Source organism: Aquarana catesbeiana, linkage group LG09 (genome assembly GCF_042186555.1).
Source record: "Aquarana catesbeiana isolate 2022-GZ linkage group LG09, ASM4218655v1, whole genome shotgun sequence".
Taxonomy (NCBI): Eukaryota; Metazoa; Chordata; class Amphibia; order Anura; family Ranidae; genus Aquarana; species Aquarana catesbeiana.
Window position 1 is genome coordinate 315,963,569 of NC_133332.1, and position 25,172 is coordinate 315,988,740.

General features: G+C 45.0%; 1 protein-coding gene across 1 annotated transcript in view; it reads right to left on the bottom strand.

Annotated features, from left to right (window-relative positions):
• Positions 1-207: 207 nt before the first annotated feature.
• The window catches only part of RABGAP1 (RAB GTPase activating protein 1), a 174,443-nt gene continuing 149,478 nt past the window's right edge, over positions 208-25,172 (bottom strand). The window contains 5 exon segments of the mRNA XM_073600710.1: positions 208-6,602; positions 9,819-10,019; positions 15,069-15,140; positions 19,106-19,189; positions 21,684-21,788. Of these exon segments, the coding sequence (XP_073456811.1) occupies positions 6,480-6,602; positions 9,819-10,019; positions 15,069-15,140; positions 19,106-19,189; positions 21,684-21,788 (585 nt within the window). The 3' untranslated portion in view covers positions 208-6,479.

Below are 25,172 nucleotides of genomic sequence, written 5' to 3' on the forward strand. Positions count from 1 at the left end.
TTAAAATATTTACAAAAATGTGAGGGGTGTACTCACTTCTGTGAGAAAATTATATATATATAATGTAAATATTTACAAAAATGTGAGGGGTGCACTTACTTTTGTGAGATACTGTATGTCCGTCCAATGGGCGAGAAGCGTCGTGATCCAAACTCGGTTGTGTGGCGTCGCAATGTGACAACATGAATCAGCACTGCAGACAATGAATCAGAAAACCGGGTTCTCTAATTTAATAGTATTTCATATATTTTTCGTTAAATCGAGTATACACACTGTACCTACACCAGAACTACTTGCACACTTTTTGAAGTAAGAACAGTATAATCTGTTGTTTTTTTTTTTTTTTTTTTTTTTAAACAATAGAAGACGATGGTAGCGGGTTATGTGGAGGAGATCTTTAGCGGTTCATGTTATTTTATATAACTTTTACAGTAGCTAGCATTAGTACAGAAACTAAGAAAAAATAGATATACAAAATAAACCAAACTTTTATATATATATACACAAACCAGTGCCTTTTTAGTGTAACCCGCATACACTTCAAACGTCTTTTCGTCAACCGATGCAACAGAAGCCAGTAAAACGCAAACAAGTATAAATAAAAAAAAAAAAAAGAAATGAATAAAAAAAAAAAAAAAAAAAAAAAAAAAAAAGGTACAAAGGTGCAAAACTGCCATTCTGTAAGCCGACTTCTACACAACAATGTAAATTCAAAGGAATGACACGTGCTTTGTGTTTAGCACCTAAAGTGCAGACCCCCTCACTGCAGTAGACTAGCCCTAAAAGAGGAAGGTACCCCGGGAATAAATGATTAAAGCAGAACTCCAGCAAAAAAATTAAAAATATATATGTATATAACCTCTTTTTTAAAATGTGGCAAAATTCATCCACAATTCAGAGATTTCAGTACTTTTTTCTGCTGCTAGATGTCCTCAGTCTGCTTGCTTGTATCATTTAACCCACTTCCTCTGAGCCCAGGTTGTTCTAGACTCGTTGCCAGCCTGTGACTGGACAGTGAAAGGAGAAGCAGTGCAGTGAAGAGCTAATCTGTCTGATCTTGCAAAATTCAGAGATTTCAGTACTTTTTTCTGCTGCTAGATGACCTCAGTCTGAATGCTTGCATCATTTAACCCACATCCTCTGAGCCCAAGTTGTCCTAGACCCGCCCCCAGCCTGTAACTGGGCAGTGTAAGGAGAAGCAGTGCAGTGAGCTCATCTCTCTGCTCTTGCAAAATTCAGAGATTTCAGTACTTTTTTTCTGCTGCTAGATGTCCTCAGTCTGATTGCTTGCATCATTTACCCACTTACTCTGAGCCCAGGTTGTCCTAGACCCGCCCTCCAGCCTGTGACTGGACAGTGAAAGGAGAAGCAGTGCAGTGAAGAGCTCATCTCTCTGCTCTTGCAAAATTCACTCACAATTTAGAGATTTCCCCGTCTGCTGCTAAATGTCCTCAGTCTAATCGCTCGCATTATTTACCCACTTCTTCTGAGCCCAGGTTGTCCTAGACCCACCCCCAGCCTGTGACTGGGCAGTGAAAGAAGAAGCAGCGCAGTGGTGAGCTCATCTCTCTGCTCTTGCAAAATTCAGATTTCAGTACTTTTTCTGCTGCTAGATGTCCCCAGTCTGCTTGCTTGCATCATTTAACCCACTTCCTCTGAGCCCAGGTTGTCCCAGACTTGTTTCTAGCCTGTGACTGGACAGTGAAAGGAGCAGTGTAGTGATGAGCTCATCTCCGCTCTTGCAAAATTCACCTACAATTCAGAGATTTCCCCCACATATACTTTTTTCTGATACTAGATGTCATCAGTCTGATTGCTTGCCTCATTTAACCCACTTCCTCTGAGCCCAGGTTGTCCTAGACTTGTTCCCAGCCTGTGACTGGACAGTGAAAGGAGAAGCAGTGCAGTGAAGAGCTCATCTCTCTGCTCTTGCAAAATTCACCTACAATTCAGAGATATCCCCCGCATGTACTTTTTTCTGATCCTAGATGTCCTCAGTCTGATTGCTTGCATCATTTAACCCACTTACTCTGAGCCCAGGTTGTCCTAGACCCGCCCTCAAGCCTGTGACTGGACAGTGAAAGGAGAAGCAATGCAGTGAAGAGCTCATCTCTCTGCTCTTGCAACATTCACCCACAATTTAGAGATTTCCCCCTCTGCTGCTAGATGTCCTCGGTCTAATTGCTTGCATCATTTACCCACTTCCTCTGAGCCCAGGTTGTCCTAGACCAGTGATGGCAAACCTTGGCACACTAGATGTTTTGGAACTACATTTCCCATGATGCTCATGCACTCTGCAGTGTAGTCGAGCAGCATGGGTAGTTTCAAACCATCTGGGGTGCCAAGGTTCGCCATCACTGTCCTAGACCCTCCCCCAGCCTATGACTGGACAGTGAAAGGAGAAGCAGTGCAGTGATGAGCTCATCCCTGTGCTCTTTCCTCCGATTCACCATTAGGTAAGTGCTTTTTACAGCCCCTCGACTAAATGCAGTGCAGGGGCAGCCCCATTGCAAAGGGGTATTTTACATTTTCCTGGAGTGGGGCTTTAAAAAAAAAAAACAATTATTTATTGATGTAGTATTGATTACAAGGATGCATTCGTTTTTTGTTTTGTTTTTATCTTCCTGGAGTTCAGCTTTAAACCATTATTCCCAAAACTGCAAAAAAAAAAAAAAAAAAAAAGAAAGGTAAAATGAACCCTCATTTTCTGGATTCTGGCACTTCACTGCAGCTGATTACCTCGTACTTCGTGTTGAAGTCGGCTCAGGAAATCCACTGCTCCATTTGCAAAATCCAGTGAACTGCTACTCAATGCACGGCTGGCCCTTTGAAGGCCAAAAAAATGGGCGTTACTCACCAGCAGCGTAAAGGACAATAATATATAGCAAATCCGTAGTGCCCAAGGGAAGGCTTTCACCAGATCATCCTTCCTTATCAGCTTTCCGAAAGCCGAATTCGGACTAACCTAACTTTCAGCTTAGAGCGGACGAATGAAAACGGATCTCTTGGTTTAGCTTGTAAAAAGTTGGTTACATTCAACGGGACTTGTTCAGTAATGCTGACGACGTTTTGCTGCTTGACCAATAGCTTCCTAAGTTCTAATGAGCGTCAGGGATGTACTCCAAACAAATGTAAGGCCTAACATAAGAGGACGAGTCTGTAAGTAAGAACATAGAGGTTGTCGTCCTACACTTTAAATGTATCCAAACAGCCAACGTGTTTCGGCCAACAGGCCTTAGTCATGGCCATGACTAAGGCCTGACGGCCGAAACACGTTGCCTGTTTTGCAGCTGTTATACATTTTTTTTGCTATAAAGGATAACCATTGCTGGATGCCATTCTAAATGCCGACGTCTCCTCTTGTGATTCGTGTTACCTGAGGCTTCAGCAGCCTGCAAGTCCGAGGCGGAGCTGGGATGTAAGAAGGTGGAAGCTCCTACACAACTGTATTCACTACACTTTAAAAGGACCCTGTCACCAATCAGAAAGTCCATTCCCTAGCAAAGCCCCTCCCTTGAATGTCTGGGAGTCTTATTACCTTCTCTGCTGGCCTAATACCTCCATCCATCCCCTTTTCTCCTTACATAACTCTTATGTTGCAGTCGGTGAAGGGGGAATATATATAGAACAGCCTTTCTCAACCTTTTAACCCCACAGGAACCCTTGCTCATTACATTGGTGGTCAGTGAGAAGAATGTTCCTTACATTGGTGGTCAGTGGGAAGAATGCTCCTTACATTGGTGATCAGTGAGAAGAATGTTCCTTACATTGGTGATCAGTGAGAAGAATGCTCCTTACATTGGTGATCAGTGGGAAGAATGTTCCTTACATTGGTGATCAGTGAGAAGAATGTTCCTTACATTGGTGATCAGTGAGAAGAATGTTCCTTACATTGGTGATCAGTGGGAAGAATGTTCCTTACATTGGAGGTCAGTGAGAAGAATGTCCCTTACATTGGTGATCAGTGAGAAGAATGTTCCTTACATTGGTGATCAGTGAGAAGAATGTTCCTTACATTGGTGATCAGTGAGAAAAATGCTCCTTACATTGGTGATCAGTGGGAAGAATGTCCCTTACATTGATGACTAGGGGGAAAAATGCTCCGCTTACAGTAGTGGTGGCCAGAATGAAACCCTTGCAGTCATACTGCTGGCTCTGCCAAGTGCTGTTGGACCTGGAAACTATGCAGGCACCATCAGATGGGAGGTCACATAGCCACAGCTCAAGAAACTCTTAGAGCAGGGGTGTCGAACTTAATTTAATTTCAGGCTGCATTAGCATTATGGTTGCCTTCAAAGGGCCGGTTGTATCTGTTGGACTAGATGTCTAGTGTACCTTCCTTTCGCATCAGAAATCAAGAGCACCCCCCCCCACCCACCATTAGAAGTCAAGAGTCCCCCACCCTCCCTTACATCACAGTGCACCCCACTTACTTTGTGCTACTTCTGGTAAGAAACCGGGAAGCAGAAAGTGTATGGTGTGGAGGAGGACCAGAAGAGGGCTAGAGTCAGCTGTGGGTGGAGCTGGTTAGCAGAAAGTGCATGGTGTGGAGGGGGACCAGAGGAGTGCTGGAGTCAGCTGGGGGTGGAGCTGGTTAGCAGACAGTGCATGGTGTGGAGGGGGACCAGAGGAGTGCTGGAGTCAGCTGGGGGTGGAGCTGGGAAGCAGAAAGTGCATGGTGCAGAGGAGGCCCAGAGGAGGGCTTGGGTCAGCTGAGGGGGAGCAGGGAAGCAGAAATTGCAGGGTCTGGAGGAGGGCTAGAGTCCGCTGAATGCTGAGACCAGGGGAGGCAGGGACAAAGGTGTGCTGCAGCTGCAGAAGAGGTACGAGGGACACATGAATTCAGCCTGTGGGCCTTGTGTTTGACACATGTGCCCTACAAGAACCCTAGGGTTCCTCAAAACCCTGGCTGAGGATGGCTGGCTTAAGGTGACCAAGCTAATCACGTGGAGGACATATGTGTCTGACACTCATTAGAACTAAGCAAGCTACTTGGATGAGCGATAGGATGCCTTCAACATTGTCCCATTGAATGCTAATAACTGCTTCAAGCTATACCATGGATCTGGATAAATGAGAACCCCCAACAGGCATATGAACTCTTGATTGAGTTACCATGCTCCATTGCTCTTGGCACTATATATTACCAAAAAGAGCCCCAAGAAGTTAACGGGTTAACCGAGTTTATATAAAAATGCTACAACAGTAGGTGTGACACGTGAGACATAAATGGACATATAATGTCAGAAAGACAAGCGACGAGTGCTCGAAAAACCAACGGTAATCAGAGAGAAGTGCACAAAGCTCCTTTCAGTGCCACGATGAGCCTGCAGATATAAGAAGCACAGGCGAGATCCGAACTTTTGAATGATTCTCAATGACTGTTACAGTATCTGTGGATTAACTCCACAAAGGGCGCTGTGATAAGACTCCACACAGCTTAGTAAAGTACTTGGTGGCTGCAAATCCCCCATCTGCTTAATATAGAACTGAAGAAAAAAAAAAAAAAAACAAGACTGCATTATTGGATCTCTGGAGTATAGAGGTAACAGTCAATTTCTCCAAATACGAGAAAGGCCCCTTTGTTGGGTGATGATTACCCTTTCCGAGTGTAGATAGGTCAGAGACCTCAATGCTGCATTGAAACCAGGACCTACCTTCACTTTGTTGTCTTTATAAACGTTCTACTATAGAAATAACTGGTCTGGCCCTAGGGGCCTCGTATTATAAGGAGGCAGTCTGTTTATCTCAGTAGTAGAAGGATCCAGCCTTCCCTAAAGAAGACCTTTTATAGCTTTGCCTTGAACCGTCCTCCATGCTAAAGGAGTTGGTGGCACAAAGCTCATTAATGCATTTAAGGATCCTCAGGTTATGACCTCACTATATATATATAAAAAAAAAACAAAAAAAAAATGATGTATGACAGCGTCCCGAAACAAATCAACTGCAAAGCTAAGTGGGGAACGTACTTAAGGAGCTAGCCATCGATTGAAAATACAATAATGTAACCAAGCCACTGCCAACCAGGATTCTGCTAGATACGCAGAGCTGTGCGTCTTAATTTCCCCAATGTAAGCAGAATCTCAATACAAATCCTTGGTGTAAAAAAAAAAATGTTTCCTGACAATGATCATTAATAAAGGGTAAAAATGGAAACTCTATGGTATCGAGCAAATCATGGCAGGCCGAAGCGAAAACGTTCGCTCGGCCGAGGGTACGGTCTCCACCTACCTAATTTCACTTAGTGTCAGTATTTTTTTTTTTTTTACAAGGACTGTGGAAGAATGTTGGCAAGGGCCAGAGGTGCTTAATCGTACAAGTGACTGACAAGCATTGACCAACTACCATCCTGTCATGCTGCACTCCTGGTCCTCTTACATGTAGAGCAAACCAAAATATCTGGCCAAGGAAGGCAACAGAAGGTATCATGTTTTCATAAAGACAATTATTTTTTTTTTTTTTTTACAAGAGTCAGGCTGTTAAGAGGTCTCTTTCCCTTGTACTCCAGTGGCTGTTTTTATGGAGCTGATGGTCCTGTTGAACCAGGTCTTCTTTGCTGCTTGAACTTCATTTAGGGCCAGGCCAAGATGGTGCTCCAGATCCTGAAGAAAAAAAAAAAATGCATAAAGGGTTATCATTACAAAGACAGACTTGTGTGTCAGTTTAGTGAATGGGCCTCTGTCTCCTACTCTTTAGATCTGAAGTGAGATTTTAAGATGTCTCTCCTTGCTGGAGGGGAGGCTGTAACTGTGGACCTGCATTGAAAGGATCTTCTGTCTTTTGCTTCCTTCATTCTGTGGACTCCTCAACCCCTGCCCCTTGAACATTTCCCCCCATCATATAGGTATAGGACAGTGATGGCGAACCTTGGCACCCAGATATTTTGGAACTACATTTCCCATGATGCTCATGCACTCTGCAGTGTGGTTGAACATCATGGGAAATGTAGTTCCGAAACATCTGGGGTGCCAAGGTTCGCCATCACTGGTATAGGATATCATTACAAAGACAGACTTGTGTGCCAGTTTGATGAATGGGCCTCTGACTGTTACTCTTTAGATCTGATGTGAGATTTTAAAACATCACTCCTTGCCGAAGGGGAAGCTGTAACTGTGGACCTGCAGTGAAAGGATCTTCCGGGTTCTGCTTCCTTCATTCTGTGGACTCCTCAACCCCTGCTCCTTGAACATTCCCCCATCATATAGGTATAGAATATCATTACAAAGACAGACTTGTGTGCCAGCGTGATGAATGGGCTGACTGCTACTCTCAAGGTCTCAAGTGAGATTTTAAGATGCCATTCCTTGCTGGAGGGGAAGCTGTAAATGTGGACCTGCAGTGAAAGGATCTCCCTGCTTCTGCTTCCTTCATACAGTGGACTCCTCAACCTCTGTTCCTTGACTATTACCCCATCATAAAGGATATCATTAAAAAGATAGACTCATGTATCAGCTTAGTGAATGAACCTCTGACTGCTACTCTCAAGGTCTCAAGTGAGATTTTAAGATGTCTCTTTTTGCTGGAGGGGAAGCTGTAACTGTGGACCTGCAGTGAAAGGATCTTCCTGCTTCCTTCATCATGTGGACTCCTCAACCTCTGCTCCTTGAACATTCCCCCATCATATAGGGCAGGGATCTTCAAACTACGGTCCTCCAGCTTTTGCGGAACTACGCGTTGTTCCATGAGGCATTGTAAAACACTGACATTCACAGGTATGACTAGGCATGATGGGAATCGTAGTTCCTGAAGACCTGGAGGGCCATAGTTTGGAGACCCCTGATATAGGGTATCATTACAAAGACAGATTTGTGTGCCAGCTTGATGAATGGGCCTCTGACTGCTACTCTGAAGATCTGAAGTGAGGTTTTTAAGATGTCACTCCTTGCTGGAGGGGAAGCTGTAACTGTGGACCTGCACTGAAAGGATCTTCTGTCTTCTGCTTCCTTCATTCTGTGGACTCCTCAACCCCTGCTCCTTGAACATTTCCCCCCATTATATAGGTATTGGACAGTGATGGCGAACCTTGGCACCCCAGATGTTTTGGAACTACATTTACCATGATGCTCATGCACTCTGCAGTGTGGTTGAGCATCATGGGAAATGTAGTTCCGAAACATCTGGGGTGCCAAGGTTCGCCATTACTGGTATAGGATATCATTACAAAGACAGACTTGTGTGCCAGTTTGATATATGGGCCTCTGACTGCTACTCTTTAGATCTGAAGTGAGATTGTGGAGTCCTGAACCTCTGCTCCTTGAATACTCCCCCACCAGGTCACCAGTCATCAAAGGGGCAGCTCTGACACGAGGAAGCAAAGCCCTACATCTATCAAGATGGCCGCCTCTACATAGAGACAGAATTGCAGAACAACATCCAGAACAAATGGGGCACTGGTATAAAGTGGTTGTAAAGCTAGAAGGTTTTTTACCTTAAAACGAGTACAGCCAAAGCTCGTTTGGCTGTACTTCTCCTGTGGATCACAGGAGTGTAGTTTGTTTTGCACTCCTGCGACCCGTTTTTAGCTGAAGCCCGCTGTCTGCTGACATCACAGTGCCTGGACCAGCACCCAGCTCAGTCTCAGCTGGCGGCTTCTGGCCCCTCCACAGGGGGAAGAGCAGAGAGCCGCTGACTGAAAGTCAGCAGCTCCCTGCTCACGGAGCTGTAAGAACCAAATGATCGGCAGTATTTGATCGCTCGGTTCTCAGTGTTAGAGGCGTCAGGAAACGGATGCAGCATCGGACTAGGTAAGTATGATTATTAAAAAAAAACAAAACAAAAAAAAAACATACTTCTCTTTTAAAGTAGAACTATAGGCAAAACGTTTTTTTTTTCCATTTTCATTTTGGATGGAGTAAGGGAGGGTTATAACCCCTGTCAGATTTTCTTCTGCCATCTGTGTCTCATTGCAGAGACTCCCCTTCGCTTCCATAGCCAAACGAGAAGTGAAAGGAAATCCCTGCAAATTAATGAAATACCTTGGGGACCCGGGACCCCCCCCCGGTCACCAGAACAAGTGTCCCCCATTGGAGGATTTCCTCACTATGACTTTTCAGAGGACAACTCAAAATTTGTGATTTGCATTTACTTTCAATGATAATGGTAAACAGGACAAATGGAAAGGGGGAATCTCCTTAATGGGGGCACAGACAGCAATACTGACAGGGGTTCTAATCCCTCTTCAAGTGATTTAAGGGTTTTGTTTTTTTTAAATAACAAACATATCATACTTACCTCCACTGTGCAGCTTGTTTTGCACAGAGTAGCCCTGAACCTCGTCTTCTGGGGTCCCCCGGCGGCTCTCGCGGCTCCTCCCCACATCAGATAACCCCCTAGGAAAAGCGCTCTCCCAGGGGGTTACCTTGCGCCAAATGTATGACTCTGTGCTAGTCACCTCCCAACATTTTGAGATGGGAACGAGGGACACTTACTAGGAAACATATGTAGGCATGGCATACTCCCCCTGCCATACCCCCTTAAAGGAGAATTAACCCCCCCCCCAAAAAAAAATGTTAAATAAATCCACAAGTGCTTTTTTTTTTTTACTACTACTATTCCTTTATATTGGCTTTTACAATGTACAAATGCAGCAATTTAGAAACTGGATGAAAGGTTTAGCACTAGGGAAACACGGAACGGTCATCCGCAGGATCAACGGGCAGATTTCCCGCTGAGCTGGTGGATGCGCTGGCGGAGTCCGCCCGATGTGAACGAGCCCTTAGAATAAAAGTTATTCCAATACAAACTACACTTGATGCTCGAAAGGAGAACTCAAACTGGTACCCAAGGCCCATCTATGTCCTCCTCCACTGACAACCTACCTGTATTTTACACTCGGCTTCCACCAGCTGAAGTTTGGTTTGAGCCAATTCAAGTTCCATTTCCCGAAGTTGGTTCTTCAGGGTCTCCTTCTCTTCATCTGTGTCCTCCTCGGTGGAGTTGTCCTTTGTAACACTCACCAACTTCACCTTCCCCTCCGTGTTGAAGAATTCTCTGCAGCGTTCGCACCCTTCAACCTTTTGCTGCGTTAAAAGAGAAGCCGAGAAAAGATGGTTAGCTGGGATCTAAATTTAGGTGCAATTGTTGTATTCGTTTATATCAGGGGTCTCCAAACTTTCCAAACAAAGGGCTCGTTTACTGTCCTTCAGACTGTAGGGGGGCCGGACTGTTGCTATTAACAGTAGGAAAGGTCCCGACGTCAGTGGGTGCAAAAAAAAAAACAACGTTTGGTGTCAATGGAAAGGATTATGCCTCATTTTTTGTGCCCCATTGTTGGTGTCATTGGGAGGAATTGGGCCCCATTGTTGGTGTCATTGGGAGGAATTGGGCCCTATTGGTGTCATTAGGAGGACTTGGGCCCTATTGTTGGTGTCATTGAGAGGAATTGGGCCCCATCGTTGGTGTCATTAGGAGGAATTGGGCCCTATTGTTGGTGTCATTGAGAGGAATTGGGCCCCATTGTTGGTGTCATTAGGAGGACTTGGGCCCTATTGTTGGTGTCATTGAGAGGAATTGGGCCCCATTGTTGGTGTCATTAGGAGGACTTGGGCCCTATTGTTGGTGTCATTGAGAGGAATTGGGCCCCATCGTTGGTGTCATTAGGAGGAATTGGGCCCTATTGTTGGTGTTATTGAGAGGAATTGGGCCCCATCGTTGGTGTCATTAGGAGGAATTGGGCCCTATTGTTGGTGTCATTGAGAGTAATTGGGCCCCATTGTTGGTGTCATTAGGAGGACTTGGGCCCTATTGTTGGTGTCATTGAGAGGAATTGGGCCCCATCGTTGGTGTCATTAGGAGGAATTGGGCCCTATTGTTGGTGTCATTAGGAGTAATTGTGCCCTATTGTTGGTGTCATTAGGAGGAATTGGGCCCTATTGTTGGTGTCATTAGGAGGAATTGGGCCCCATTGTTGGTGTCATTAGGAGGACTTGGGCCCTATTGTTGGTGTCATTGAGAGGAATTGGGCCCCATCGCTGGTGTCATTAGGAGGAATTGGGCCCTATTGTTGGAGTCATTAGGAGGAATTGGGCCCTATTGTTGGTGTCATTAGGAGTAATTGTGCCCTATTGTTGGTGTCATTAGGAGGAATTGGGCCCTATTGTTGGTGTCATTAGGAGGAATTGTGCCCTATTGTTGGTGTCATTAGGAGGAATTGGGCCCCATTGTTGGTGTCATTAGGAGGAATTGGGCCCTATTGTTGGAGTCATTAGGAGGAATTGGGCCCTATTGTTGGTGTCACTAGGAGGAATTGGGCCCTATTGTTGGTGTCATTAGGAGGAATTGTGCCCTATTGTTGGTGTCATTAGGAGGAATTGGGCCCTATTGTTGGTGTCATTAGGAGGAATTGGGCCCTATTGTTGGTGTCATTAGGAGGAATTGGGCCCTATTGTTGGTGTCATTAGGAGGAATTGTGCCACTTTACTGATGATAGTGGGGGAAGGGGGGGAATTATGTTCCATTGTTGGCATCAATAGATGAAATAGTGCCCCAAGGGCTGGATAAAAGCAAGCAAAGGGACGCATCTGCCCCCCGGGCCGCAGTTTGGAGACCACTGGTCTAAATAATCTGAGAAACAATGAATAAAACATAATATAGACATAATACATCCCAAATAATAATGGAGCAAAAGAGCTAAAGCCGTGAGGCAGGGGGTGTTTTTGCACCATAAGAAAATGTAAAATCTGACATTTTTTGTGAGTTTAGTTTTCATTTCCGGCTGTGTATCTAATGAGGACATGAGAATATATGATGTCCGCACGCTGTGGCTTCCTATTAAATAGTTCAAATATTTATTAAAAGGATTACATCACAAAGAATGTAGTGCAGGTGTAACACTTCTGGGACCCTATGAAAAAAGTTGTGGTGCCGCTCAGGTAGGAGGTGGAATCCGGGCTAAACCGCTGTGAGTGCTGGCTGGAAGAAAAGCCTGTCCCGGCTCCGAGCTGCAGCAGTGTCATAGGGAAAAATCCATAAGTCGCACGTCGATGGCAGGCCGGTGTGAGGAGTGCATGGCAGCCTCAGCCTGGACTCCAACCAGGCCACGCCCCCAACACGTTTCGCTCCGCCCCTTGGAGCTTAGTGTATGGCAGCCTCAGCCTGGACTCCAAGCAGGCCATGCCCTCAACGTGTTTCGCTCCACCCTTAAAGCTTAGTCATGACTAAGCTCCAAGGGGGGAGAGAAACACGTTGGTGGCGTGGCTGCCTGGTTGGAGTCCAGGCTGCGATTTACTAAGCTCCAAAGGGTGGAGCGAAATGTGCTGGGGGCGTGGCCTGGTGGGAGTTCAGGCTGAGGCTGCCATACACTCGTCACACGGGCCTGCCATCGACGTGTGGCTTATGAATTTTCTCCCTCTGCAACACTTCTGGGGCTACATTGTTTTGGTGGAGTTTGCCTTTAAATGTGTGTTTCTTGCACCATGCACTCATCACATGCCTGACTAAGGCAGCCCACACATTATACTTTTTTTTTTCATTCAACCGAAAGAAAATGCCTCAGAAATACAATTCCATAGCAGGAGGGATACCCCCCATCCACATCAAATGCGTGCATAAGGGAATCCCTCCTGGTATGGTATATTCTGACAACGGGGAGCCTTCCCCATCGTCAGAATACAATGATCAGTGTTGCTGGCTATTGCCTGGGGCACTGATTGTTCAGGAAACACTCGACAGGTTGGTTGCACAGTAGTCGATCGGTAGACAGAGAGATCGACTTGTGTGCAACCAGCGTGCCCATACATGGTTCAAAATTTTACGGGGTCCCTGCTTAACTGCCCAAATTTCGAACCTTGTATGGCCAGCTTAAGGGGTCCTGCGTGGCTCCAATATGTTGCATCTACACATCTACAGTCTCTAACCATCTCTTGTATGATGACCATAGTCTCCAACCAGCTCTTGTATGATGACCATAGTCTCCAACCAGCTCTTGTATGATGACCATAGTCTCCAACCACCTCTTGTATGATGACCATAGTCTCTTACCATCTCTTGTATGATGCTCATAGTCTCTAACCATCCCTTGTATGATGACCATAGTCTCTAACCATCTTTTTTATTATGCCCATAGTCTCTAACCATCTCTTGTATTATGCCCATAGTCTCTAACCACCTCTTGTATGAAGACCATAGTATCTAACCACCTCTTGTATGAAGACCATAGTCTCTAACCACCTCTTGTATGAAGACCATAGTATCTAACCACCTCTTGTATGATGACCATAGTCTCTAACCATCTTTTTTATTATGCCCATAGTCTCTAACCATCTCTTGTATTATGCCCATAGTCTCTAACCACCTCTTGTATGAAGACCATAGTCTCTAACCACCTCTTGTATGATGACCATAGTCTCTTACCATCTCTTGTACGATGCTCATAGTCTCTAACCATCTCTTGTATGATGACCATAGTCTCTAACCACCTCTTGTATGATGACCATAGTCTCTTACCATCTCTTGTATGATGCTCATAGTCTCTAACCATCTCTTGTATTATGCCCATAGTCTCTAACCTGCACTTGTATGATGACCATAGTCTCTAACCACCTCTTGTATGATGGCCATAGTCTCTAACCACCTCTTGTATGATGACCATAGTCTCTAACCACCTCTTGTATGATGACCATAGTCTCTAACCACCTCTTGTATGATGACCATAGTCTCTTACCATCTCTTGTATGATGCTCATAGTCTCTAACCATCTCTTGTATTATGCCCATAGTCTCTAACCTGCACTTGTATGATGACCATAGTCTCTAACCACCTCTTGTATGATGACCATAGTCTCCAACTACTTTTTTTTTGTCATGTCCATACTCTCTATCTCTTGTGTGATGACCAGTGTCTCCAATCATCTCTTGTACAATGTCTGCAGGCTCTGACCATCTCTTGTATCATGTCTTTGACTAAATCCTGTTGTGTGTCTGCTGTCTCTGAGACTGAATATTCATTTAATTTTATGTGTGGCCATGTTGGGCTGAACAAAGTGGTTGTAAACCCTTCCATATACTGAAATTAGCTAGTGAAGTGACTGGCCTCAGGTGATACACATAAATGAAACAAATCCTTCTACATAAGTTGTACCCGTTTATCTGCATCACTCTCTCCTCTACAGTCATTCAAAGTACAGAATTTAGGCAGCATTTATGAGTTTCAAAAGACATGGGGCGGGGATCTGATGTCACACACTGCATAGTATAGAGCAAAGATCTGAGCGTAATCTGAGACCTGAGTGGAGTGGAGTGGAGGGACCCCCCCCCCCCCACACACACACACACACACACACACACACACACACACTGCTCAATCTTATAGGGAAACATGCACAGCCGATACTGTCAATCACTTGCAGTGTGCTAGGGGGTCGAGGGGGCATCTCCCGGGTTTGCTTGGCGCAGGCATAGACTGTCAGAAGCGGCTCATGCAGATACCGGAGTTATGAGGGAGGAGACAGAAACCACACTTAGAGCTTTGGGTTGAGGCAAGTACACACTACGGAAGCATATGCTTTTTTCTTTTTCAAAAGTTTGCAACCACTTTAAGGGCCCCAGGACCATATCAAGAAAAGTTGAAACTGTTTGGACTTTTTCATAGTTCCACTGTAACAGAACTTGAGATATTCCACTAAGTAGTAACCTCTGCAGTTTGGTATATCAGCCGTGTTGTATATACAATTTTTAAACAAATTCAGGTCTGTGAAATCTTCGCTGAGCACAGAGAGAAGAGAAAATGTTTTATGTTTCTTCTTCTTTTTTTCGACACAGGGAGGTGGTTTGTATAATGATCTACTGTTGAGAAGAGACAAGGGGACTGAAGCAGTAAGCAATAGAATTATTTCACTCTTTGGAAAGCGTTACCTCGCCTGGCACTGACACAACATGATCTTTGAAAGCATTGCGGATGTAATGACATTCCGGACGCATGCAGCGAATGACCATCTTAAAAATGAACCCAATCTTGTAAGGGGTTCAGCTGCACTGTGTGTCCTCAAAGATCCCTGAATATTTCCAGATTTCTGCTGGAAACATCTGAAGAGCACAGTAAAGTACTGCGGCTCGAGAAGGCCGTGAACTTACCCGGATTTTCTCAATTTCAGCTTTGTTCGACGTCTGCTGCTTTTCTAGTCGCTCGCTCAGCTGGGAGCATATCTACAAAACAAACACAAGGGTTGGTTTTATGAACCAGACAAAGTGGTCAGATTGTTTATTTACAGTTGTGAAAAAAGACAGTGAGGACACATACTGGGGAATTCAGAATGAAAGCGCCACAACGTTCCAACCAATTCCATATATAAAAGTTTGTAAGGCCTGGGCTTTTCAAACTATTTACCACTTGTATTTCGAATTGAATACTACAGTGTGGTCCTTCAATTCTAGACTTACTCATCATTACAACAACCCAAGGTAAGCGTGGAAGCCCTATGGCAGGGTTTCTCAGCCAGGTTTCCATGGAACCCTAAGGTTCCTCCAGGGGTTGCTAGGGGTTCCTTAAGCAATGAGCAATTTCTGCCTCTCAGATAAGTTCCCACTGACACCATTGATGCCTTTAGCTATCTGTAAAAGGGATAATTCTTCCCAAGGACCACAAGTGTAATTAGCATTTTTCCCAATGACCACCAATGTAAGGAGCATTCTTCTCACTGATCACCAATATAAAGGGACCTTCTTCCCACTGACCACCAATATAAGGAGCATGCTTCCCACTGATCACCAAGATAAGGGACCTTCTTCCCACTGACAACCAATGTAAGGAGCATTCTTCCCAATGATCACCAATATAAAGGGACCTTCTTCCCACTGACCACCAATATAAGGGACCTTCTTCCCACTGACCACCAATGCAAGGAGCATTCTTCCCACTGATCACCAATATAAGGGACCTTCTTCCCACTGACCACCAATGTAAGGAGCATTCTTCCCACTGATCACCAATATAAAGGGACCTTCTTCCCACTGACCACCAATACAAGGAGCATGCTTCCCACTGATCACCAATATAAGGGACCTTGTTCCCACTGACCACCAATATAAGGGACCTTCTTCCCACTGATCACCAATATAAGGGACCTTCTTCCCACTGACCACCAATGCAAGGAGCATTCTTCCCACTGACCACCAATATAAGGGACCTTCTTCCCACTGACCACCAATGCAAGGAGCATTCTTCCCACTGATCACCAATATAAGGGACCTTCTTCCCACTGACCACCAATGTAAGGAGCATTCTTCCCACTGATCACCAATATAAAGGGACCTTCTTCCCACTGACCACCAATACAAGGAGCATGCTTCCCACTGATCACCAATATAAGGGACCTTGTTCCCACTGACCACCAATATAAGGGACCTTCTTCCCACTGATCACCAATATAAGGGACCTTCTTCCCACTGACCACCAATATAAGGGACCTTCTTCTCACTGATCACCAATGTAAGGAACATTCTTCCCACTGATCACCAATGTAAGGAACATTCTTTCCACTGACCACCAAAGTAAGGAACATTCTTCCCACTGACCACCAATGTAAGGAGCATTCTTCTCACTGATCACCAATGTAAGGAACATTCTTCTCACTGATCACCAATGTAAGGAACATTCTTCCCACTGATCACCAATGTAAGGAGCATTCTTCTCACTGACCATCTCACTAAAGTATCATGAGTTGTAGATATAGTAATTTTTAGCTGGGGTTCCCCGAGACTAGAAAGCTATTTCAAGGGTTCCTCTGTGTTGAAAAGGTTGAGAAAGACTACGATAGGTGTCCAGAAGCTGCTAGCTCAATATTTCAATTCTCTATATGTACAATATTACCATAGTATTGGATGACAATAATACAAGGGCTGTACTGAAAGTAATGCTAAAGTGGGCTTAGCGTTTTGATTAACTTCCATAGGTCATTCAAATTTCACACATTGGTATAAAAACTCTCTCTCTATAGTAACTCCTCTTCATAGCAGGTAAATGATGTATTCCAAGCAGAAGCAATGTGCTGTCCTGGAGTTCTTGATGAAGGAAGGGTGCAGGCTGTCCGACATCCACAGAATGTTAGGTAGATGACACCATTGACAAGAGTCACCAATGCCAAAATTCTGTAGCCTTCTGTGGATGTTGGAGGCTATAGAATTTTGTCATTGGTAACTCATGTCAATGGTGTCATCTACCCAACATCCTGTAGCCTTCTGTGGATGTCGGGCAGCCTGCACCCTCCTTCATCAAGAACTCAATGGCGGCACTTTGCTTCTGCTTGGAATACATTATTTACCTGCAATGAAAAAGTAGAAGAGAAGTTACTATAGGGGAAGAGTTACTCTACCAACATGTGAAAGCTGAAAGACCTAATAGAAATGTTATGCCCAATTTTGCATTACTTTCGGACCAGCCCTCAAAAAAAGTAAACATATTTAAAATTTTCAGGGTACCGGTCCCTCTTATCCACATTCCTAAGCTCAAACTAAATGTATGACCAACTGAACATTTTATCCATACCAATGCAAAATTATGGCCATCATATCTCTGTTTACCATAGACAAACATGGCCAAATCTGAAAGATCCAATAGATTGCTTGCACATATAAAATTCCAGAGCCCAAGAGTATGAATCAGTGGTTGTATATTAGGCAAGTATCTTGTATGGCCACACGTAAGGTCACCCTCCAAATGGTTGAGTTCAGATGTTTTCAGTGAAGAGTACTGTTAATGTTACATCATACATCGTTACATTGTCCTTTACTTTGTGGTACCAATTCGGGGATAAAGACATGGTTTGACCAGTTTGGTGTGGAGGAACTTGAGTGTCCTGCACAGAGCCTGGACATCAACCCTATTGAGCACCTTTGGACCCCAACCCTATTGAGAACCTTTGGACCTCAACCCTATTGAGCACCTTTGGACCTAAACCCTATTGAGCACCTTTGGACCTAAACCCTATTGAGCACCTTTGGACCTCAACCCTTTTGAGCACCTTTGGACCTCAACCCTTTTGAGCACCTTTGGACCTCAACCCTTTTGAGCACCTTTGGACCTCAACCCTATTGAGCACCTTTGGACCTCAACCCTTTTGAGCACCTTTGGGCCTCAACCCTATTGAGCACCTTTGGACCTCAACCCTATTGAGCAACTTTGGACCTCAACCCTGCCGAGCACATTTGGACCTCAACCCTGCCGAGCACCTTTGGACCTCAATCCGGCCGTGCACCTTTGGACCTCAACTCTGCCGAGCACCTTTGGATCTCAACCCTGCCGAGCACCTTTGGATCTCAACCCTGCCGAGCACCTTTGGATCTCAACCCTGCCGAGCACCTTTGGACCTCAACCCTGCCGAGCACCTTTGGACTTCAACCCTGCCGAGCACCTTTGGATCTCAACCCTGCTGAGCACCTTTGGACCTCAACCCTACTGAACACGTTTGGACCTCAACCCTGCTAAAAACCTTTGGGCAGCTTCCTTGGCTGAAAAGGATAAGGGGGGGTGGTTTACTTACACTTTAAGAGTTCTCAAATCCGGTAGGCGGGTATTTGGGTCATGCGACCACTGTGATTGGCTGTCACAGCAGTCACATGAACGGAAAGCTTTCCGATACCTGCTGGCTATTATCCTGGGAGTTCGCTCTCAGCACAGTAAGTTGTTCTAACAGGGTAGCATATATGGCATACACTTGGCGTTAAGGTCCACCTGCTGAGCGGCCAATGTCAAGGGGTAAATTATTCTAAAACTGTACACTGTTTTTCCCTATATTGTTTCGCTCGCCAAATATTGCAACCAATCTACTGTTAACCGCATTCCTGTGTAAAAAAATAAATAGGCGCTCATTTTTAAAATAAAAGTTTAATACTACTGTAAAGGACAAATTTATCTCAACATTTTATATATAGTCTCTTACTGTAAGCTGGAGTTCTACTTTAATTTAGCAAGACAGAATTGTAAAGGGAAACCAAAAGTAAGAAGAGCACGTTGTAGAATGCTGGACTAACTGTCCACTTTGTTCATTACATCAGTAAGGTAGTTCAGGAGGAGAAATGTCAGTGCATTAAATTGCTCATGCTCAATTACCCACCACACTAAGAATATACTGTAAATTATATAAAGTATCTCAGAATATTAAAGGACAGGATACCTGTTTGTAATCTCCAATGATGGAACTGTTCTTCTTTATTTCAGACTCTGCCTTATCAAGTTCTCTGCGGCACATTTCCTTTAGCTGTAGAACAAAACAAAAGAAATGATAGGAATTCACTAATACCATATAAACCCCATGAAGCCAGTATTACTGCATTATACATTCATATCATAAACCATTCTTTTTAGGAGGACCTCCCTCTAAATAATGGTGTTCAGGCATTTCCATTTAAAGGTAACTGTTAATACTCCATCATACAAACAAATTGTAGACAGTTGTGCTCTTCCAACCTTCTGGTAACAGTTTGGAGGAGACCTTTTTCTGTTCCACCACGTTTTGCCCCTGTTTACAAAGCCAGCTCCATAAAGACGTGGTTTGATCAGTTAGGTGTGGGGGACCTGGAGAGGCCTGCACAGAGCTCTGACCTCAACCCTACTTTGAGAAGAGCTTAAGGAATAAGGTCTTCTCATCCAACATCAGTACCTACCCTTAACCCCACGGAACACCATTGGGATGAGGTCTTCTTATTCCATAGGTGTTCAGTAGGTTTGAGGTTATGGAGGAACTCGAGTGTCCAGATCGAAGCCCTGACCTCATCCCTACTGAAAACCACTGGTATAAATTGGAATGCCAATTGTGAGCCAGGCCTTCTCATCCCAAAGGCGTTCACAGTAGGTTTGAGGTCATGGAGGAACTCCAGTGTCCTGCATAGAGCCCTGACCTCATCCCTACTACAGCATTGCTATGAATTGGAATGCCAATTGTGAGCCAGGTCTTCTCATCCCAAAGGCGTTCAGTACATTTGAGATCATGGAGGAAACTCCAATGTCCTTCATAGAGCCCTGACCTCATCCCTAATACACACCATTGGTATGAATTGGAATGCCAATTGTGAGCCAAGTCTTCTCATCCCAAAGGCGTTCAGTAGGTTTGAGGTCATGGAGAAACTCCAGTGTCCTGCACAGAGCCCTGACCTCATCCTTACTGAACATGATTGGTATGAATTGGAATGTCAATTGTGAGCCAGGTAATTTTTCTTTTTTGGTGCAGCGCTAGTGAGAGATAAATTGGAATGCCAAAGTCTTTTTGTGAACCAGGTCTTCTGATCCAACATCAGTACCCGACATCACAAAACGGACACAAATTCCCAAAGACACCCTTCAAAATCTTGTGGAAAGTCTTAGTCACAAAAGGGGGGCAACTCCATATTAATGGATATGTAGAGAGGAAGGGGGGCAACTCCATATTAATGGATATGTAGGGTGGAAGGGGGGCAACTCCATATTAATGGATATGCAGGGTGGAAGGGGGGCAACTCCATATTAATGGATATGTAGGGAGGAAGGGGGGCAACTCCATATTAATAGCTATGGTCAGGGCTGCAGTTAGAAATCACGGGGGCCCCATACAGCCTACCTGACGGGGCCGCCCTCCAACGGCCGAAAGTGACAGAGGACATAGATTTATCAGTCCCTTTCTCTGCAGCCTTAGCTGTACAGATTAATGAATAGCACTTTGAGGCATCCTGCTTATTCACAGACTAAAGCATAACAAACAGTTTACTATGCTTCGGCGATGAATGGACACAGGAGTGATTGGTACTGATCCCTCACAGTGTTCATTCAGGAAAGAAAGGGGCCAGTAAATGACATATTTACCAGCCCCTTCCCCCAGCCTGAAACATCTTTGTGTGTCCACAGCAGCTGCCCATGGGAGAGGGGGGAAGCTGGCAGCACTGCAGGGGTAAAGGGGCGCACGGGGGGGGGAGGGGGGCGGACAGCAGATGGAATGGGTGTATATGCTAGAACCAATCACCCTGCAGTGCAGCGAAAGTGAGGGAGAGGACATAGGTGTGCGCAGCCTATTGCATTAGGGTGTGCACCCCCAAAGCTCAAACACACGTGCCTTTCTCTGTAGCCTCAGCTGCACTGGACAGTGAATGAATGAGCAGTGCTCTGTGCTGAGCGGCGTCCTGTTCATTCACAAACTGAAGCATAGTAAACACAGAGTGAGTGTTCATTTAGAAAAAGGAAGGGGCCGGTGAATTACATATTTACTAGCCCCTTCCCCCACACTCCATTCCGAAACATCCCCCACCGGAGCCGAGGGGGAGAGGGAAGGAGGGAAGCCTGCAGCACTGTGGGGAGGCAATAGGCTAAAGGGGAAATTGGCACCGCACGCAGTGATTTTGGTGTGCCCAGGCACACCTGGCATGCCTATGGGAGAGGAGGGGAAGCTGGCAGCGCTGCATACGGAGGCAGAAGAGGATGAGTGTCTGTAGTACAGCGGGCCCTCCTGCTCAGCAGGAGCCCGGGCCCCCCCTTTTGAACTGATGGGGCCCAGGCCCAGTACAGGAGTGCTGGCTGTACTGCCTTATCAGCCGCCCTGGCTATGGTGTTGGAATAGGAAGTTCAACAAGCTCATATATTGTAGATGTGATGGTCAAGGATCCACACACTCATGCCCATATTGTGCAAATTATAACGTACCGGTAATTATTACATTTTTTTAATGCTAACTGGTGCCCCTTCCTTGTGATCAGCGCGGGGGGCGTACATTTGTTTGGATGACCAACCTGTGCAGCTTCTTCTTCTAGACGTCGTTTCTCTTCTTCTGCATCAATCAGCTTTTGTTTAGTCATCAGTAACTCCTTATTGAGGGCGTCCGACTTCTCTTCTGCCTGATAAAACAGAGACCACACATACCCAGCTGATGAATATACGAGGTCAACCACAAATATACATTAAAATGTCATTTCTACATATTTAAACTTTAAGCGACTGTAAAGGTAATTTTTTTTTTTTTTAAACAAACATCTCCATACTTACCTGCTCTGTGCAATGGATTTACACAGAGCAGCAGCAAACCTCCTCTTCTTGGGTCCCTCCTCTGGCTGGCGCTCCTGGCACCTCCTCTCTGTCCAGTGCCCCCCCCATGGAAAACCGCTTTCCATGGGGGCACTTGTGCATGCTCGCTCTCGAGCCCCGCTTTTGTTTTGGGCTTGTATACACTTCATTTTTTTCAGCCCCGCCCGGGGAACATAGTGAAATCAGAACTTGGTCCCATGTTCCTATGTGCTTTTGTAAGTCTAGTTGGAAGTTGGACAGGACGCCCCTCCTTCCCTCGCAGGCGTTCAACAACGTAGCTAGCAAGGAGATGGCTGCTTGATGTGTGGAGAGGTAAATGGCTAGCTCTGCCCAGGCTATGCCCCCCAACGGGTTATGCCCCTCATCGGAGCTTAATCATGGGGATCAACATGAGACATGTACTTTTCCCCTGGGGAAGGGAACAGAAAATTGAAAACAAAAAATGAAGCAAGAGTTCTTTAACCCTTTGAGCTTGGGTCTACTATAATAGAAGAACCCAGATGACCAGACCAAGAGTACCTGCGTATGCTGCTTTTTGGGTCTTCTATAATAGAAGAACCCAGATGACCAGACCAAGAGTACCAGCGCATGCTGCTTTTTGGGTCTACTATAATAGAAGAACCCAGATGACCAGACCAAGAGTACCTGCGCATGCTGCTTTTTGGGTCTACTATAATAGAAGAACCCAGATGACCAGACCAAGAGTACCTGCGTATGCTGCTTTTTGGGTCTACTATAAGAGAAGAACCCAGATGACCAGACCAAGAGTACCTGCGTATGCTGCTTTTTGGGTCTACTATAAGAGAAGAACCCAGATGACCAGACCAAGAGTACCTGCATATGCTGCTTTTTGGGCCTGCTATAATAGAAGAACCCAGATGTCCGGACCATGAGCTACCTGCGTATGCTGCTTTTTGGCTCTACTATATTAGAAGAACCCAGATAACCAGACCAAGAGTACCTGCATATGCTGCTTTTTGGGCCTGCTATAATAGAAGAACCCAGATGTCCGGACCATGAGCTACCTGCGTATGCTGCTTTTTGGGTCTACTATAATAGAAGAACCCAGATGACCAAACCAAGAGTACCTGCGTATGCTGCTTTTGGGTCCACTATAATAGAAGAACCCAGATGACCAGACCAATAGTACCTGCGCATGCTGCTTTTTGGGTCTACTATAAGAGAAGAACCCAGATGACCAGACCAAGAGTACCCGCGTATGCTGCTTTTGGGTCTGCTATAATAGAAGAACCCAGATGACCGGACCAAGAGCTACCTGCGTATACTGCTTTTTGGGTCTACTATAATAATAGAACCCAGAACCCAGATGACCGGACCAAGAGTACATGCGTATGCTGCTTTTTGGGTCTACTATAAGAGAAGAACCCAGATAACCAGACCAAGAGTACCTGCATATGCTGCTTTTTGGGTCTACTATAATAGAAGAACCCAGATGACCAAACCAAGAGTACCTGCGTATGCTGCTTTTTGGGTCCACTATAATAGAAGAACCCAGATGACCAGACAAAGAGTACCTGCGTATGCTGCTTTTTGGGTCCACTATAATAGAAGAACCCAGATGACCAGATCAATAGTACCTGCGCATGCTGCTTTTTGGGTCTACTATAAGAGAAGAACCCAGATGACCAAACCAAGAGTACCTGCGTATGCTGCTTTTTGGGTCCACTATAATAGAAGAACCCAGATGACCAGACAAAGAGTACCTGCGTATGCTGCTTTTTGGGTCCACTATAATAGAAGAACCCAGATGACCAGATCAATAGTACCTGCGCATGCTGCTTTTTGGGTCTGCTATAATAGAAGAACCCAGATGACCGGACCAAGAGCTACCTGCGTATACTGCTTTTTGGGTCTACTATTATAATAGAACCCAGAACCCAGATGACCGGACCAAGAGTACATGCGTATGCTGCTTTTTGGGTCTATAAGAGAAGAACCCAGATGACCAGACCAAGAGTACCTGCGTATGCTGCTTTTGGGTCTAATATAAGAGAGGAACCCAGATGACCAGACCAAGAGTACCTGCGTATGCTGCTTTTTGGGTCTACTATAATAGAAGAACCCAGATGACAAGAATAAAAGTACCTGCGTATGCCGCTTTTTGGGTCTACTATAAAGAGAAGAACCCAGATGACCAGACCAAGAGTACCTGCGTATGCTGCTTTTTGGGTCTACTATAAGAGAAGAACCCAGATGACCAGACCAAGAGTACCTGCGTATGCCGCTTTTTGGGTCTTCTATAATAGAAGACCCCAGATGACCAGTCCAAGACCTACCTGCGAATGCTGTTTTTTGGGTATATTATAATAGAAGAACCCAGATGACCGGACCAAGAGTACCTGCGTATGCTGCTTTTTGGCTCTACTATATTAGAAGAACCCAGATAACCAGACCAAGAGTACCTGCGTATGCTGCTTTTTGGGTCTACTATAATAGAAGAACCCAGATGACCAAAACCAAGAGTACCTTCGTATTGCTGCTTTTTGGGTCTATTATAAAGAAAAGAACCCAGATGACCGGACCAAGAGTACCTGCGTATGCTGCTTTTTGGGTCTACTATAAGAGAAGAACCCAGATGACTAGACCAAGAGTACCTGCGTATGCTGCTTTTTGGTTCTACTATAATAGAAGAACCCAGATGACCGGACCAAGAGTACCAGCGCATGCTGCTTTTTGGGTCTACTATAAGAGAAGAACCCAGATGACCAGACCAAGAGTACCCGCGTATGCTGCTTTATTTTTTTTTTTAATTACTTTCATATTTTTATAGAACATTTTATTCCCTCAAATCCATCTTCATCACAATCTGATAAATCTTTTTAAAAATGCCCTTTTGATAGGAGATTAAAAAAAAAACAAACAAAAAAAAAACCGCAGCATTAATCCGCAGGCTTTTGAAAACATGTTCTGCTTGCCTTGTAAAGTTAATTAGCGGACCGATACCCAGAATGCCTCCATGTTTTCCTTGTGCAACTGTCCTTTATGTGCGCCTACCATCGCTATGGAAACGGAGGTCATTGTTATTTGTAAAGAAGGTCTGCTATCAGTCGCTTTGGAATCTGCTATTGTTTCGCATACAAAAGACACCGTCGCCTGAGCTCCCGGTTGTAACAGTAAAAAAATGACATTACCTTGTACTGAGACATACATAGAAAAAAAAATGTTCTAAACAAAAA